The sequence below is a fragment of the Styela clava genome, chromosome 8, assembly GCF_964204865.1.
Source record: "Styela clava chromosome 8, kaStyClav1.hap1.2, whole genome shotgun sequence".
Classification (NCBI taxonomy): Eukaryota; Metazoa; Chordata; class Ascidiacea; order Stolidobranchia; family Styelidae; genus Styela; species Styela clava.
In genome coordinates, this window is record NC_135257.1 from 11,292,104 (window position 1) to 11,311,826 (window position 19,723).

General features: G+C 35.6%; 3 protein-coding genes across 4 annotated transcripts in view; 1 reads left to right on the forward strand and 2 right to left on the reverse strand.

Moving 5' to 3' along the window:
• Nucleotides 1-193: 193 nt before the first annotated feature.
• On the forward strand, nt 194-18,155 carry LOC120345831 (tectonic-like complex member MKS1). The gene is made up of 12 exons (XM_039415390.2): nt 194-654; nt 3,176-3,365; nt 3,849-3,932; nt 4,727-4,926; nt 12,822-12,950; nt 13,949-14,053; nt 14,154-14,259; nt 15,095-15,275; nt 15,773-15,895; nt 16,356-16,609; nt 17,175-17,373; nt 17,756-18,155. Exons 1-12 carry the CDS (start codon nt 578-580, stop codon nt 17,950-17,952), a joined length of 1,845 nt encoding a protein of 614 aa, XP_039271324.2. The 5' UTR covers nt 194-577; the 3' UTR covers nt 17,953-18,155.
• On the reverse strand, nt 5,537-8,893 carry LOC120345830 (dihydropyrimidine dehydrogenase [NADP(+)]-like). The gene has a single exon (XM_078115202.1). The coding sequence runs from the start codon at nt 8,802-8,804 to the stop codon at nt 5,727-5,729; it is 3,078 nt and encodes a 1,025-aa protein (XP_077971328.1). The 5' UTR covers nt 8,805-8,893; the 3' UTR covers nt 5,537-5,726.
• Nucleotides 18,156-18,331: 176 nt separating the features above from the next.
• LOC120345827 (uncharacterized) overlaps nt 18,332-19,723 on the reverse strand; it is a 39,900-nt gene continuing 38,508 nt past the window's right edge. For both annotated transcript variants that reach the window (XM_039415386.2, XM_039415385.2), the window contains exons 46-48: nt 19,178-19,242; nt 18,997-19,057; nt 18,332-18,926 (exon numbers count right to left, since the gene is read on the reverse strand). In XM_039415386.2, the coding sequence (XP_039271320.2) occupies nt 18,811-18,926; nt 18,997-19,057; nt 19,178-19,242 (242 nt within the window). In that variant the 3' untranslated portion in view covers nt 18,332-18,810. The remainder of the gene's footprint in view (nt 18,927-18,996; nt 19,058-19,177; nt 19,243-19,723) is intronic.

Here is a 19,723-nt window from a genome sequence, read left to right on the forward strand (position 1 = left end):
TTTTAAAAATGCATATCAAGAGATAACTTGAAAATAAAACAGATTTAAATTGAGTGCGTTTAGAGCAGCGACTCCGCTCAGACTGAAGACACGTTTTGGCTAGGGAATCAAGTACCGTCAAAAGATCCTCTTATTTATACTAATAGAACATGACATTTTATAGACATAGAAACATCTGGTAACATAGAAATAGCTTTGCTCTTAAAAACGAGTTTTATATAATTTCCACTTTTTCACGTGGACTGGCAGTTTATCTATTTTTGCAGGAATAATTTTCCACGGTTGATAACATGTTTTACGCCGTATAAAAATTGGGAAAATTGAAACCTTTCTTTACTTTTTTACGACCAAAAGATCACCTCGCCAAATCTATTTGACCCGGGCCACTCGACCGCTTGATATATTATGTAGAGATGTGTCAATCAAAACACTTATCGTGCCTGGGATTCGACAAAACTGTTTAAAGCAAGGTGGACAGTACCAGTATTTCTGTAACCAGCTTTCAGGACATACCGTAGTTATTCGTGTTATTCGATTTTGAATTATTTGGTGCAACTGATATTTAACCTCACAACACATGGACAAATCTTATGAAGTAGATACTGGTGGTGCAACATATCGTTCGGGAGACCCCATTAAAAATTTTCGTCTCAGGTCAGTATTTCATCCTTTATTTTCTTGTAATTCCTCTTGCTATTCTATTACCAATGTATCATTAATAGTGTTTATTTATTGAACTCATTTATTCATCATTACGACGTCACAGTGACGTAATAGAGCCCTTCAAACTATACGAACTGCCATCCAAGACGAGCACCCGAAATCGGAGGCGCAGTTCTTACCACTTCATGGCAGCTCCTGCCACGAACGAACCGCGGCAGCTCTTGCCATGGTTTTATAGCGCTATTCAGTAATCAGTATTAACGGTATATTCACAAAATAATGTACCAGATTTTAATTGATCATGTGGAATTATATCTACTTAAACCCTAACCCTAACCCCAAATCAATCAAAACTGTATCCATCAGAAAAACGTTCCAACTTACCCTATATTTGTCACCATAATAGACAGCCTTGTCTTTACGGCCCACCTGCCGCGGTTACGGCAGCAAAATTTTACCTGTCATTGGTTTTCAATTTGCTGCCGCGGTAACGGCAGCTCGACATTGGTTTGTGGCAGCTAAAAAGTCAGTTGCCATGAGTTTGGCCGTAGCGGCCATGGTATGGAAATACCGACATGGTTTTGCGGCAGCTGCAGATGCCACAGAATACTTAAAACTGCACTTGCGAAATCGAACAGTTATTTCTCTCGTTTTCTCGTCGCAACGATTTCAATAGGAGAGAGACCGATAACGTCAGTCAGTTCTTTATCGTCGGCGCCAATGCCATTTCGGTCGATCATGCGTATATTTGGCAAGCTCTATGACGTGATTTTGATGTCGTAGTGATTTAATTTTTGGATGGCGTAGTCAGATGGGGGTTAGGATTGACATATCAAAAAATTGTTATGCTACACCCACTAGAAGTACGTTAGGTACGAAACTACACGAGACCCGGTATTTCAGTCTTCTATAATTATGCAATAGTAATTTCAATATAGATCTAGTTCTTACTTGATTGAGCCAATCTGATAATTTTATATTATATTCCACCCAACTCCAGAGGGTAAAAACAGAATTATTTATCCTAAATATATTTTCAATATTGTTTTGATAATTATTATAACTGAAATTACCTTAAAGAGACAGAGTATCAAATTTGGCGTTATCACAATCCCAACATTTTAACCATTAAAAAATCCTACACTAGTTAGACAAAAGCGAGACATGGTTAAGCTTAGTTTCGATAAGATTTACTGATTGGTTTACACTTCATCTTATAATAGATCACATACTTCATCTGATTAATAGTTCATTTTGTAAGTACCAACTAGCCTCTTACTCTATTTCCTAAGCAAGCGATTTCCAAAATTTTTGTTCTTGCTATGCCAAATTGTCAGGGAAAAAACTCATTTCATGACTTACACGAAAACGAAATTGCTGCCTTTGAATAAAACATAATTTTGTGATCGTTATTGTGTATTTTATGCTTTTCGGAGTTTGTAAACGTGAAAAGAATAAAGGCAATATCAACAAAACAACATAACATTTGTACTTATTTATCTAATGAGAGATGTGCGGCTTCTTCTCTGAACATATCTCTTCAAATATTCAATCATATATTTGTTTAACATAATTTTGTTAATTTTTCTGGCGCACTTAGCAAATGCCACCTTTGGGAGCCGCTGTTCTATGCTATGCCATAATTTAATTTATAGCATTTACAAAAAACCTTGAGGTAAGCAAGCAATCAATTAACTCTGTAAATAGGATTTTCACTATAATTAAACTGTGCTTCATATCAGTGAAATTTATATTCAAGTGCACATATATGATGCTTATTAGGCTATACTGAATGAGGAAAAGTTTATTGGTAATTAGTTCACAGTTTTTAGTGAGTCGAGTTGATCATTTTTGGAGAATGTCCGACAATAGTTTTAGATCTTATTATTTATGTCATTTACTACCTACTCATTTACAAGCTGTCTAAGAAAAATATGCATTCCTAAATATTGGATTGAATCCGAAGTCCTAAATGTGTCTCTTATGACCAAGATCTTGTTTGTTTTTTGTCTTCTATGTATATTGATTTACTTTATTCCGATTATTTTCTAAATATTTTTATGTATTATCACAATGCTCCTGAGCTTAACACAGAGTATAGTCTCGTTTTTTCACTTACCTATTCCATGTCACAAGGTGGCATTGCTTATGTAGTACTTTAAGTCTCATGTTTTCAATCTCATTTGAGGTTTTCATAACTTTTAAGTATTTCAATCCAGTGTTTTCGTCTTGTGTATTGTAATTATTTTGTACCATGGTGGATTTCAAAAAAAATTATTATCTTATCGAAAAATAATTTAAATTTGACCTTCGAATATTCATCCATTGATATTATACCCTGTAAGATTATCATCATTATTTTCATCTTTTATTGCTATTACAATTGGAAACCTATCAGAAATTTAGTCAACAATTTTTTCTATTTATAATATATTTTGTAACTGATGGAAAATACCTACCCGCTTTAGGGAAATCAATATAACTAAATTAAGAAGTTTAACTTGTTTTGCAGTATCAATCTCCAACGTGTCAGTCCAGCAATTCTAGGATTTCTTTCCTCTCGTCCTGCAACAGCAGGAGATGCAGCAGGTGACAGTGGCACTGCTGTGTCTGTTTCTAGCACAAGCATCAATGAATTTGGTCAAACCATTCTTGAAACTGAAAATTTAGATTGTAGTTGGCAACAGAAGTTCTTTTCAGCTGTGAGTAATGATTTTTTTTCACACAAATGTCACCGAAATTGGTTCATTTATATATTACAATGACGTTATACTGATAGTCCATATACAGGTGTTAAAAAAGTAACGCAAAATTACCAGAAGTTAAAATATGCTACTTAAAACATTTAACGACTGACACCTTTTAACAGTATTGAATTACAGTGAAATGCCATTTGAACATACCACGACTGACTTTTTAACAGTTACTTTTTATCGTTGCCATGACGAAAAATTCTACCTTAATTTTGTGCAACTTTTTAACACCCTGTAGTTTGTCTCTATTTACTGGCAATGACTCTTTTCACCTCATTTCGTTGTGTTTTCATATTTCAGTTTGCAGATATTTCCTTCAAAAATTTGTGTCTTTTCTGGTTAGCACCCTGCCTATTTTAGACAACATTGCTTCTATATAGACTGCCATCTTATTTTATTGTCGAACTGTTATTTGTTTATTCTCATTCACAGAGAGAATATGAATTCTACTCAAACAGTCCAGTTGGTGGCACAGTACAAGATTACAAGTATCACAATGATGTTCAAAAATTAAAAGTAGGCAATTTAGTGTTCACTATCAGCTGAGGAAAAGTTAGTCAGCTTATGGATTAAGATTCCATATGGATATATAGATATACTGTATAGAAAAATGATCAATTACGAGTTGTGTTGTTCCTCACCTGCTCATATACAATAACTTATTTCATGTTTCAATAGTTTTTGCAATCTATGTAGTATGGCAAGTGGCAACCCCTTGTTATACATATCAAAATGAATTTGTGCATCTAGTAAATGACCTCATTATATTACTATAGTACAATTTCATTGATAAGAGTGAAATTCCTCCAAAGGTAATGGCTATAGAGCAGTGGTTTCCAACCGTGTGCCCGTGGCCCACCATGCCAGGAACAAAACTAATTTTATTTTTGCGTTTACTAGGATAACTCCCCGCTCTTCCTAGTTTCATTGCTTGATAAGATTATTGCTCACTTTCGTTTCTCCACTTTGTTGAATATGAATTATTAAAATCTACCAATCAAAGTAACATTACAAATACCACTGGAATATTTAACAGGGGTGCCATCAGTGCAGTGCTGAAAGCCTCCATACGGAGGCCACTGCCATAGAGCCTTGTAACAGTCAATATAAATATTTATTGAAATTACTAGGTAGAATTAAAAGAATATCTGAATTTAACATTTGCGGATGTGTGGTCAATATATACCTTGTGTGTGCTGAATATTTTCAATTTTTCTGGTTATTCGACTATGAATTCTACTACTATATTACATTTCTTAATTATTTTTAGATATTTATTCTTCTTCTATTCTTAATATCATGATTTTTAGAAAAGTGGAGGGCGGAGGAATACGAGGATCTTTACGTATGGCGAAAATGATACGTTTTCTCCACCAATTGATGAATTTGAACTAATGACGACTTCACTGAAAGAAGTTCCAACAAATTTGTCACTGAATGTTTCAGGATTAAGAAGACGAAAACCTGCGGCTGCACCTGGTGGGAATGCATTGTCATCACAATTGAAAAAGTGAGTCCTGCTAAAAGTTTAGTTTCACTTATAATGGTTATTAGTTGCAGATTCAGACAAAATGTATTTTTTTGGGTAAAAATATTGTAATACTAGATTTAGAGCTTCTGAAAATTTAACGAATGTTTGCATTAAAAATGTCGTCTTTGTGGAAGGTAGTTCTGTTCAACATTGTATCTTAAGCCTGATCCTACCACTTTTTTCTCTGGGATTTTCGAGATTTATGACTGAACAAGTAATTTAAAAATTCCAATTGCTTATGAAACACTTATGGTTCAATTTTATACTGCATTCGTGTTTTCAATTTAGTGCGTCTGTCAGTTTTTCATTACAAGTATGCGAAATGCTATATTACTCAGAATATTCTGAATATAATTTGGGCATTGTTTTTATTTTTCTGCCTCCCTGCTGTCAAAAAACATATGATATAAATTTTCCATTACTGATGGCTATTTCTATATTAGAAAAATATAAGTCTGTGTACTCACAACCTGCCGTAAAACATAGAAACAATCATTTTCAGATTTTTTTTTTCTTTTTTTTTAAAGGTAAGAAATATCTTTCTCATTCAAGTATGATACAATATTCTAATGATCACACAGACACCCTGTTTAGTAAATATTAAACTCATGATAAATTTTTATTGACAAGTAGTAGTTGATGTAAACACAAAAATATAACTTTTTGAAATGTAACGGCCAATGGTGTACAACTAGTACAATTATTGTGAACAATGATCTTGTAGTGACATTTAAATGTACAAAAGTTGTAAATTGTGGATGCAATTTACTTGACTCAACCTAACTTAAAACTCCAACTGTAATTGGGATTCCTCTATTGGGAATGTAAGGAGTTTCTCGTTTCTCCATTTTTATACAATCGATAATAGGACATACACTTGCACAAAGTGTGCATCCTGTACAAGAGTCATTTACCGTTGGAAGATGAGTGACTGGATCAAACACAATTGCTTGATATCCTGAATCATTGCAAGCCATGTAACATTTTCCACAATTAATACACATTTCAGGGTCGATAACAGCAACAACTTGTTCTTTGTTGTTCAAATCATTGTATGCTCCAATCATTGGTAAAGCTGCACCGATTACATCACTAACTGACACTATTTTTCGCATGGGAATATTTAGGGATGCGGGAGTTGCTGATGTGTTACTGATATCTAAAGATTCTTTGGATTGCGCAACAACTGTTTGTCTTTCTTTTTTGAATGGACCAAAGTGAGGTAGATCTTTTCCGATCATGCTGGACATATTATAGGCCTTTTTTCCAAGCTGGTGTCTTGGTGTGACTGGTGACTGTCCATTCCAACTCTTATATTCTTCAGAGGATTGCATATATAGCAACGCTTTCAATCCATTCACATAATCTTGGATTAAAGTGAAATCTTGATTTTGGATTGCACTGCACACTTGAAGAACAGTTGCTCCAGCCTGGAGGTATTGCAAGCCAACCTCTGCAGAATCGATACCACCTGTTGCTAAAATAGGAAATCCAGGAAGGGCACGAGCAATTGCTGAAACAGCACGGAGGGCAATAGGACGTATTGCATTGCCTGACATTCCTCCATATGTTGTTTTCTTACTAGCTCCTACTCTGGGCCAAGCACTTCCATCTGAATGTAATCCCATCAGTCCAGATACCGTGTTTGTTGCTGTTACACCATCAGCACCTCCCTCCTTTGCAGCAGTAGCAATCGTAACGATATTTGTAACATTTGGTGTAAGTTTTGCAAAGAAAGGTAGCTTACTTGCAGCTCTCACCCACCTACATATATTCCTAACAAGTTCAGGATCTTGCCCACAAGCCAGCCCCATCCCTCGTTCTCCCATGCCATGGGGACAAGAAAGATTCAGCTCTAAGGCATCAGATCCAGCTTCCGTTGCTGCTTGAGCTAGTTCAGTCCAGTCTTCTTTGTTATAACCACACATGATACTTGCAATCAATATTTTTTCTGGGAAATCCTTCTTCAGTTCAGTTATACTTTGGCACCAATACTGACGACTTTTTTCACTAATGAGCTCAATGTTCAAAAACGATCCTTGTCCTGGACCATAAAGTTGACCGGATGTTGTTCCTCTAACAATACGAGGTGACACATTAGTCACAATATCTTTTTCTAGAGAAAATGTTTTTGTTAGAGCAAATCCCCAACCTTCTTCGAATGCACGTCGTATCATTGCAGATGTTGTCGTTGGAGGTGCACTTGCTAGTCCAAAGGGATTTGGAAATTTCATACCACACAGCTCTATGCTTACATCAACTTTATCTATTGCTGTAAAGAAATTTGGCAACCTTGGGACTTCTGATACACTTTGGCCATGGCAACTCTGAAGATATTTATGCATATACCAGGCTGCTGTTTTTCCATCATTTACTGCTTCCACTGTTGTATGTGCTTGGCCTGCAATATCACCACCGCAGAAAACCCATGGCTCACTTGAAACCATTGTGTTGGTATCAACTTCGGGAAAACCCCAAGAATTGAATTTAATCGGATCCAATGCATCTTGCACATCGGTATCTGTCAAAGAAGATCCAAATGCTGACAAGATATAATTTGCCTTCAACTTTGTTGTCTGCTCATAATCTTCTACCCAATTGCCATCATCATCTTGAGTGGTGCGCACGAATTCCATGCCTGTAATTTTGCCATTCTCACCTTGGAAGACTTTCAATGGAGACAGGAAAGGTAAAAATTCACATTTTTCTTCTCTAGCCAGCTCCATCTCTTCGGGCACAGCTCTAATATTTGTGAATCCTTTGCGGAAAACTACAAATACCCGGCGTGCTCCACACCTTAATGCTGAAGTGGCACAATCAAAAGCTGTATCCCCTGATCCAAGAACAATAACTACACCACCGATAAATGATGGAAGCTGAGTTTTACATGAGCACATACCAGGCTTTGAGCCTCGAGCAACTAAGGGAAGAAACTCTTTTGAGCTATAATATCCATTATCCCTCGTGAGATCTTTGAATACAGGGATTTTCTTTGGTTCGGGTAGTCCAATACCAACAAAGACACTTGTGTAGTTGTCTTTTTTCAATGATTTTAATGTAATTTCACCTGCTTTAAGAGCTTTTCCAGTTTCAACTTTAACTCCCAAATCTTTCATCAAATCAACTTCAAATGAAACAACATTATAAGGTAGTCGAAATTGAGGAATCTCAGATGTACTCAATCCTCCAATGTAGTCCATTTTTTCGAATATAGTGATATCTGAATATCCAAGTCTTGCTAGAAATGTAGCACAACTTATGCTTGCTGGTCCACAACCAATTAAAGCAATCTTTTGCTTGTAAGCTGGTTTCTGAATTTCATCCCCAATAGACGGGTCACGTATCTGTGGGATTCTCATATCACGAAATATCTCTGTTGCAAACTGCTGTAACCCGCCAATATTTATAGGACCTTCTTCCGAACCATACAGATTGCACCCACCAACACATAAATCACTTGTTGGGCATACCATTCCACAAGTGAGTCCGAGAGGATTATCGGAGAAAATCTGTTTAGCTGCACCATAGTAATTTTTATTTGCAATGCTAGTAATGAAAGACTTAATATCTAGCTGAGTGGGACAGCTCTTCTGACATGGTGCATCGGCGCATTTCAAGCATCTCGCCGCTTCCTTTAACGCTCCACGCTCACTCAAAGTCGTATGTTTGATATCGTCAAAATCGTTTTTCAATGGTTTACATGTGGAACAAGATTTGTCCGAATTTCTCTTCCAGTGCTTACGCGCTTTCTTTGTAGCAACAGTCGTTGTCAAGGTAGCATGATGTTTTGTCCGTGGATTCAACGCCAATATGTTTTCAATGTCAGGCAAATCTTTGCTTAGATTTACGTACGCCATTGCTAAAATTAGTGTAAAAGATAGTAAAGTAAAGATAAAACACACTTTGTAAATAAATGCGCTGAAGTCACTCCACTCAATTTAACTCCCATCAATAACGAGACTGAACAAACTAGCGCTCTGCTTTCACGGATGCGTGCAAGTAATTTGACTGGCAATCACGCTTAGCAATAATAACCCTGCTTTCAAACAATTCCCGGATATCCCGCCAAGCCTGAAGTGTCGTTAATCACAAGCTTAGTGAAGGCGCTGAATATGACGGGTATATTTATTACGCTATTTCTAACACCTGTGCCATCTGCAAGTTTCTGTTATTTTGCAAAGTTTGTACGTCCCTATATTGAAGAACACAGTTTCTTTATATATTTGAACAACGCCCGAATACCTCGATGCCCCGATTTTAACTAGACATATTCGGCGACATATATTTGTTATGTGCCGAATGAATGTTTACCTAAATCAACCAAATAAGATGTAGGAATGCACAGCGAATTAGCGGAAAGAATTAAAAATCGGGAAAAATTTTCCGTCGCATAGAAGGTTCCTAAAATTTAATGCTTCCACTGCAGATCCTATCCCAACACTGGTTATCTTACATTTGGCCACGACACAGTACCGTCGCTCGCGTTTCTTCCCTCTTTGCATACGATCATAAAACTTGAAAGTGTATGCTCGCGATCTTATACCAGACAAACAACCTTATGTGAAATCGTGCCCGTGAGCTTATCTATCTGCAAACTCGTATATTCCTTGTATATCTTGGAAATCAAAAACAGTGTTTACATATCAAACAACCCATAAAAAGCAAATACCGTATGAGTTCTACCAGCAACGTTCACTGCGATACTTATAATATATGCCATTCATTCGATTTCTAATCACGCTATCAATCAGTATAATTGCTATGTCAATCTATGACGCAGTGGTTATACTACATTTTGCAGTGTTTCAAACTTTACAGTTATATAATATCCAATACCGCGTTAAAATAACTATTGTAGAAGTGATATAGAGTTTTCTGAAGTCTAAAATCTAAACGACTGCTCACAGTACATACCCGCTCTGTGGTATCAACAACGGCGCATCTTATACTTATATATTCTGCATTTTATGTAACTAGCAATCTTACACCGTCTGTGGCCTAGACGCAACATCAAAACGCAATGTACTCGCGATAATGCGATCTGTCGTGTTTGTTTTCCTATCTCTGATCGTAGAGCATTGTCTACAAAATTACGAATACGTGACGTAAACCACGATTGCCATGATTCGTAGAAGTTCCCTTTTTCGCGTTTGTCGCGTCGAAAATAACAAAATATATATTTACCAAAACGGTTATAAAACGTTTAGTTACATAATACTGTTATGAAGCGCGAGTGGCGATTAGCGATAAAATGGAAACATATCGGAGCGACTTATTTTTGCAAAACCGATCACGCGTAACCTATCGTTAATTTTATATAAATAGTAAAATCGCAGTGCTTATCGTCGTTGCGTCAGGCATGCTGAATGGCTATATCCGCCAACGCCCATATTTATTCGAGAAGTTTCACAATTTGACTAGGTAAATAAAATTGATCACGCATTTATGATAGGGGTTACTAATGCAGCGAAATGAATTTTAATTATAATCTCACGTCCTAGAATGAATTTCATCCGATAGCGCAAAAATATAACCTTTTCCTCGAAAAATCGAACTCATTTCATACATAATCAAAACCACCCGCCATAATCTGCCGCGACGGTACTTATGAGCAAACTGGATGGGAAATATACCCTCGAGCCCAAAAATAATGTTTCGGTACTAAAGTAGGCTTAACTGAAATATCCCGATCAATTAATCATTGAATTTATCCTCTTTGGCAACCTCGCTGTTCTTTCGATTATAAACTGGAAACGTGTGACACGTGGTGTTAAGTCATTTTGGTCATATTTTTCGAATGTCTCGTAGTTAAATAAATGTATTGTATTGACGCATTACAATTTAAGGCCATGTTTTACAAGTTTTTTAATCTAGCAAACAACCTAAAATCTCAATCTAACAAATCTCGTTTTCAAATTACCGTCAACTGATCTATCATTATAAAACCATAATATACATTTGATCATTTCAAAATTCCCGTTTCTACTAATTTGCCTGTTAATGTATAACGCTTTCAAATTTATAATTTCAAACATATTTTGATCACACCCACCTTTCTACGACGTTGCGTCAATAACGCACGATCACATCCGCAAGTATTGCTGTCGACGACCTGAACGCAAACCTTATTATTCTTTTAATTACCGGATATTGATCTCCCTGCGTCCAGTCGACTCTTTTTAAGGCCTTCCGCACGCGTCGTTTATGTACAAATGGTTGAACTCATAATAGAAACAAGGACTAAGCTATAAACGGCACTTGATAATGCCAACAACGATTGTATTGTTGTTGTTGCAAAGCGCAATTGGTACATTTCCGACCACACTGTTTGCTCCGCTCGTATTTCTTACTAATTTTTCATGACAAATGAATAAAGTTACATCTAGTACGTTTGGCCAAACATGGGAAATGATCGAAACGCGTGTTTTAAAGAGCGGTCTTTCTACAATCCGTACCTGATACGAACAGCTACATCAAACTATTTGTTAATGTTGCTTCAACAGTCAAGAACTTTGCAATAAAGACATACTCGTTCCCTAAGATAACGATAAATTGTGTTAACGAAATCAGTGCAATGATGTAAAACTAAATGATACTCTAGAATAGCACAAGTAATTGAATAAATTTGATATCAGACTTTGATCATTTCTCGGAGATACAAATTATTCACCAGCGGAGTTTCTGTATTTTTTTTCTTCCGCCCAATTAGTATAGTACAACGTCGCACAATCGCGTTTTAGATTGCCTTGCACTGTGCCATGTCCTATAATCTCTAATGACCCTAAGATATAAAAATCATTAGACAATTATTTTTTCGGAGACGGAAGAACATACGGTACTTACAAATCCAATCCGTCTACTTTACCTGACCAATTAACCTTCAGAATATAATGCAAGTATATTTGCACTCGGCTTCCTGAACCTATATAATTTTATATTAGTCGTTTAATCATATTTGTCGAAGAACTGCCTTTTTCATGTTGTACCAATGAATATGACACCAGTTCAACTACGGGGCATCGACTAATCTGTGCTTCTCAGCAAAAATGTATTTCGGACTTAAACGTGATCGAACATAATTCAATATTGAGAATCAATAAATTCGAAAAACACGGTTCCACGCTTATATGTCACAGACAAAAAACACGTGTTCTGGACTCGTGTGTGACCTCATAAACATTTTTTGTAAATACTGATATCAATCTACAAACAACGATGAGATTGTGTTTGAGGGCAGCGTTTGCCGCACCGCTGATTACCCTGCCTAGGCAGGTTCGAATACCGTTGGGGGTGATGATGTCGGATTGCCGGACTCCTCGCTATCGTAGGGTGATTCACATAACAGCTGGTGAGTTTCGGATTCCCCGACCATCCAGTTGATGCAATTGGTTAACTATTTCCGACTGGTAACTGGACAAGAGGTCTTGATTCGCCCTATGAATAAGTTGTCTTATCGTCTTTCGTCTCCGCTTGTGATAAATATGAATATCCTTTTCTACTATTTTAATATTTTACTATACCTGCTATTGGATCTACACAAGCATCCTTTCTAAATTCAATATTGAAAACCAAACCAGACATCGAAGATATCAATATTGTCAAATCTAATACACCATCAATCATATAGGTATCAATTTATGAATTAATGAGTGCTTACATAACTTTATATTTCTGTACATCTTTATTAGGAAGTACTTTTCTCATTTGCCCAACTATAAAATATAATGATCTGCATGTGATCCATGCGATTGAAATACAGAGCATAATTTTGGGAAAGTTATTTCATTGCTCTAAATATGCCCAAAGAGGTTGTTGAAAATGAAAATTGCTTACATTATTGGAAATATTAATAAATATACGTTTAAACTCTACAGGGGCCAAGGTGCAAGAGGTTTGAAAATTGTGGTGAAAACTCCAAGTGATGAATTTCGACAAAACAATCATGTGATTACCACACCGACACATCGGATGCTCATCATGGCTGACCTCAGTCCTGAAGGGCAGTAAGTACTAATACACTTGTATCGTAACGATCCCATTTTCATTGTAGATTATGGATAGGATAGAATAGTTGTGTGATATTCTCTATGTCTATGGTATTTCACACCTGCACTCTAAACAAGGCTCTGTATACATAGTCATTAATACATAAGGAGCCACCCTTTTTTGAAGGACCCGAATCTTTTGTTTTATATTGCCCACCCAATTTAATTACATCCTTGGTAGTGGGCATGAGATTGGAACAAGTGGTGACCGAACCTGTTTTTGGGATGTCATGATAATTAGCGAATCCGTTTTCAGACGGTCATAGTAAATGATGTGAAAGTTCACCACAGCTGACAACTAGCGTTATATTTGACATTTCAAAGGTTACATATTGGATTAATGTAAAGTGTGTCATCTTATTGCAGTTTACGCAGTGACATACATATTCTTTTTAAAATGATGGTATCTGTTGTTAGCGAGTTTGATACAAAAGAGAACACATTCCAAATCCCATCACTGATCGTGAAAAAATGGGATTCACTTCCTTGGTTAACTTGGGACTCATACACTGCCAAATCGTTTTATATCTGTTGTTTCTTCTGCTCTAAATGTGGCTCAATGAAATACAATTAACGATATAATGTGATAAGTCAGTAATAGTTTATTATTAAAGCAAATAACTCAAACCGACATAGCACATGCTAAACATATCATCAAGGCAGACTGCCAGTATTTATACTGGTGACCAATGAGGCCCGCAATGAAATAATGACATGACAGTAATGATTACTGTAAACAAAAACATAAGATTAATAGGTAACTATTGAACTATCATAATGTACCCAATTTATTGCCCTCTGCTTGAAGTGGTGGAAAGGGGGCACGAACTACAGATCACAATGGCCTGCACTATCTTTTCAATGAAATGAATAGAGAGTGAAATTCTTTGATATCAAGCTGTTTCTAAACAATGTATATAGAGCGCAACTAATTATCGTAATTCACTTATTTTCAGACTCGGCAATCCTGCTTATGAAAAGACTTTATGTGAGATTGAATATGATGAAAATGGTGTATTGAGCATTAACCCGGATTTTACCAGATCAAAGCTACCTTACAGGTTAATTTACATTTATTTTTTTGGTATATTTATTTAGTTTATTGTTTGCTTAAACATTTTTCAGTTTAGATCTGATACATTTATAGTGTTTGCATTGCAGAGTTGAATCCGGATTGAGTAGAGATATATGGTTGTATAAAATTGATAGCACATCAACAACAATGAGTCGCATGGAGATACAAAAAGAAGCAAGAATGTTAAAACAGGTATAAAATATAGGATATTGCCGGGAACTAGAACTGCAACCTCTATTTAGTTTCTGGATATTTAAGACTGAATTTAAACATTGTTTTACGCGGATAAATCTTTATTGCAATGACATTGCTCAATACACTTCCAGGGCTCTCAGGTTTAAATTTTGCATTTCCCCTGTGTGATCCATTACAGAAGGGATGAGCATTTTTAAATACCTGATGATTTCAGAAATGAAACGAATATTTTTTCTAATCGAATCTCGAATATTTGGAAGATATAGGATTGTATGTACCTTTTTAATTGCAATGGGTGCACATAAGTTACTGAAAACATAAAATCCATCACAGTTCAGTAAGTTGTCACACTCAGTTAGAAACATGTTTCATTTATAACTCACTAGGAGTCAAAGGTCAGAATTACATTGTAAAATATGGCTTCAGTAAATAAAATTAAATGATTCACCCCGACCTTCGAGAGACAAAAAGAAAACAAGATTACAGCGATTCGAAATTTTCAACTGATCCGATTTGAATGATTGATTATTCAACTCGAAATTCCCAGCCCTATTCATTACTTCTGCAAGGGTTAGTTCCTGCTTCCGTAACTATGTGCATGCGTTTAAATATTGATATGGTCACCATTCGATTAACTTGTCTCATAGCATTTCTTCTCTTCAATCACAGATATAAAATATCATTTAAACTAGCCTGCATTCATAGTATTTCTGTCGAATATAGCCACGAGATAATGCAGATTGGTACTAATATTTTTTTAGTTAAACTATTGTGCATTAATCTGTCATTGTTTTCAATGCTTGTGATCTAACACTAAACTGTCTTGTTGCAGCTCTATATCAAACACCAAAAATATCTGAGTGATCTTGTCGGTTCTGAATTTGAACAAGTACAAACTGGAGTTCTAAGACTTGTTGTGAATGGTGAAATAATAAAAGCACAATCCTTTGAATATGATGATTTGCACATAGAATATTTTCTGGATTTACCAAGGAATTGGTCCTGCTCAGCATGTAAGTATATTAATAAACTTTTTTTAAAAGGAATAATTATTGCTGTTGTGTAGTCCTTTTAGTTTCTCATCTAATTTTTTGTTTTATATGCCTTTCTCTCCAAACAAGGTTCTGCACAAGCAGCCAATGCTAGGTAAAAAACTACCATTGTCTTGAAGGATCGAAACCTTTTCAGTTCGGCATTACCTACCCAATTTATTACAATTAGTATGAGGTGGTGGACATGGGATTTGAACCCAAGATTTCAACCTGGGATGTCAGCAAATTTAAGTCTCACGCTTTAATCACTGGGCCACAGCATTCACTTGTTAGTATCCATTTTGAATCCTTCTTCAGGCTATTCTATCTCATTCAGATATTGGTTGTATTACAATGTCATTTTTTGTTCTCTACCATTCACAGACTTTTGGTTTCTGCTTAATTTTTTTCATTGATTAAACCCATAATAAAACTTTCTGGTCTAGAATTTAGTATTTCAAAATAATTCTGATTTTCAGATGATATGCTCTCTGGCTGCACTCATACATGTAGAACAAAACTTGAAGAAAATATTGAAACAGCTTATTACAGTCATCCATTCAGTTATGACACATATTTGAGTTATGCAAAGGAAGATTTAGGTTTGTATTTTTCTTATAAAGTGTTGTTACCACAATTACAGTGAAGTTTTTTTAAGCTTTCTCTCAATTTTTCTTAATGATTACCTAGCCTTCCATTCCGTCAAAATTTTCGTTTGTATTTCTTGTATGGGAAAGATATTATTGGACTGATGGCATTTCGTGTAATATACTGATTTTTGAGTTAGAGTCGTAATTTTGAATTTCTCAGAGCAATAAAGTAAATTAGACTCAAAATTTTCAACTAACACCAAAAGTTTGCAAACACCAAATATTAATTGTGAAAATTTTGTTGTGTCATAGTCAGTGGCTTGAATCTGAGCCTTAATTGCTATGGATTTGTTGAATTAATGTAGGTCCCATATAACTCAGCATATTGAAATAATAAAATGTGTTGTTTGTACTTTTATAATTCAAATCTTTTGATGTATAATTAAAGTGTTCATGATTTATATTTACATAGATTCTTCCAATGAGTGGCCAAAAATCTTTCTTCAAGTGATATCCTCCGATACATGGGGTCGTCGTAGGACAGAAGGATATGGATATGTTGCACTTCCATCGACTCCTGGTCTACACATTTTGAAAGCTCACTGTTGGCGTCCAACCGGAAATGCTGGTCAAGAATCAGTTACTAATGAACTGAGAAGATTTTTTATAGGTAGTTCGCCTGAATTAGAAGACGCAACTTACATTGCAGTGCCAAGCAATTTTGAGGCAAGTGATAGTTCTTCCAGTCATGCATTCAGTTTATTTCATGGTCTATATTGGTATGGTATAATTCAAACCTGGATAAACATATTAAAAGAAATTATGTAATTTATCAGGTGTTTAATAACTTTGTTCTAGGCAAGACTCAGGAAAGTTACAATTTTAAACTGGTGATAATTGGGAAAACAACAAGTTATCAAAACGTTCTTAACAGTTTATTAATGAAGGCTAGCATATGCCAATGTTTTCAGTTCAGTTGAAATTGTTTTCAACCCGGTGTTGCAAATTTTCCCACCTCTACATCCCTGCTAAATACAAGCATCAACTCAGACATAGGGTTTTTAAAATGACAAATAGCCATTTTCGTATACCATAATGAGGTGGTGGGCTCAACAATGTAATGACTCATCTTAGCTCGCTGAATAAGATTGTCTCTGTATTACTCATCATATGTGGGCATTCTATTCAGCAGCGTATCTCATCTGAATATCACTTTCAATAGACAGATTGGTCACCACCCAATAAGCAAAATTTGATCACTTTAATATATATATATATATATATTTTACAGGGTAAAATTTTAAACAAATATGGAGTGAGGACAGAGTCCACAGGATCTGTAACCATTCGTATTAACTGTATTGTTCAACAACAACCAGAAACCAAGAAACCCGATGCTGTTGGTGATCATATACGAAAAAGAAAACAGCAGACAGCCATACAACTGGCCAAAGGGAAAGCTGCTAACGAAGCAATTCATGGAGTTATGGGTACTATTCCATTTCATTTGTTGTCATTGTTATAAATTCGAATGGAATTCAACACAGGAACACATTTTTATACTGGGAAATACCTTTATTATTATCCTTTCCGATTTTGTTTGATTTGAAATATCTGATATCTGTCGTGGATCATACCTTTAATTGCTATGTACAAATTTAACATCAAAACTTGTATCAAGTATATTCGGGCATCATCTCAAAATAAGATATGTTCATATGGGGAAAATCAAGCAGGTTGTACTGCTGCGTAGTCGCAAGGTTTCTAATGAACTGCTTGCACTAGTTGCACATATTCAAGCAACACAGCTTTTTTTTCAATCAAAGCTGTGATAGACTAAGATCACCATCCTATTCCTGTCACTCTTTTTAGATGCATTTTTGCGGGCAAGAAAAAGAATGCAAACAGCAAGGGAGTCTGTGCCTGAACATATTAGAAAGACTGCAGAAGATCGAAGCAGAAATAATATGGCAGGCGACAAAGCACAACATTTGAGTAGTGTTCTTTCTGGAGATAAAGTATGGAGAAATCAAGATGAAGATGATTTAAATCATGAAACATCAGCATAGGAAATAATATACAAAATATGATCCAGTAAATCCACAACCCAATCTCAATTGTCCTCAAAATATTAATTCTTATACAATTTTTTGTGATTTGCTGAAACGATAATCAACCCTCACCCTCCTGCTATCTGTTTTTATTTTATTTTTCTGTAACTACTACTATTCATATACAATAACTATTTTTGTAACAAAGCAAAAACACAGTACATTTTTTGCCAATTGTGTTGTATGATTATTGTTAGTCCCTAGCTCAGGTCGTGGATGACTTTATCTCTTCTTACGAATAATGTGTATGTGACGTTGGATATACGTTGATACAATCATCACAGAAAACCTGACTTAGAAAACGACTTGAATACAATAGTAAATTACAAAACTGCCATTTACTTGCTCCACCATATATTTTATCATATGATATACAATAATACATAAGACACATTATCATCATGGACAAACAGAAGAAAGAGCTTTCCAAAATATTTACACACTTGCTTGCAATCACACAGTAACATCATGATATAAATCTATGTACATATAAATGATGCCCTAAACATCTTAACAACCCCAAAGACTAATAAAAAAATAGCAGCCCAATTTTTGTTATTGGTGATTAATGGTAGGTATACTATATTATGTACACTTATTGCAGAGCGGGGTTGCTCAAAAGGCAGGATACAAAAAGATGATCATAGTGATAAATCATATGTACATCAGAATATGTAATAGAAATATTTAAATTGGTGCCCCAAAGATCACACATTTTGACATTGTACTTTCCGAATTGAATCAGTGAACAGTCTCTTTGCAGCAAATAGCAAAACAAATGCTGGATTCTCTATTCATTTCGGGTGATATTTGTATTCAGTCGCTAAGAGCTTCATACTGTATTGCAGGAGCTTGGTATCTTTGTTGCTGTGGAGTTGGCTCTTGAGCCGGTGCAGGTGATTGCGATGCCGTTGGTTGACTGGGTCTTCCACCTGAAAAAATATTGTGTTGGTAATAATCTCGAAAAAAAAAATTCAGAGTTAAGTATTGGCAGCTACTCACCGGCACTTTGGTAGAACTGTTGTTGCCTCTCATGTGGTTGTGCTGCTGGCGGCTGCGTATTCTATAGAAAATATGAAATTTAATTTATTATACAATAAAGTCATAAATACAAATTATAAATACAATATTTTCATTACACAAATATTTCAGGTGGGCCACAATATGTTTTTAAGTGACATACCTGTGGTTGAGAGCCTCCTGGAATTTGTCTGAACATTAGAGCACTCATGTATTTCTCCGATCCACCTGAAGAAACATCCAAATATTAAAAGGTTATCGAATTCCATTCATAAAACGTTAAAATATTTTTAGGGCCTTATAATTATTAGATTAACGAACTGCTAGTCTTAACAGATTGAGGCCATTGTATCGTGTAACAAAATAAAATGCCCGTGAATGGTATAGGAAAGGAAATAGGTAATATATATATTAATCCCTGTATCAGCCATAGAAAAGATTTTCTGACATATGGTATAACACAGTGGTTTCCAACATTTTTTTCAGGCAATCCATATTTTGTAAAAATTTAATTCTGTAAAATCTCACGACTCGAGGATATGCTCAAATACTAGGCAGCATTTGTAGTACTCTATAGTCGCAAAATTAACTCAAAGTGAGGCGCGTTTGTTTGCTTATCGAGTTATTTAAATCGTGGCGTGGATTTACTTTAACAAAGCGGCAGCAGCCAAGTTTGTACGCTGTGATGCTTCCCCCATATACAATTACT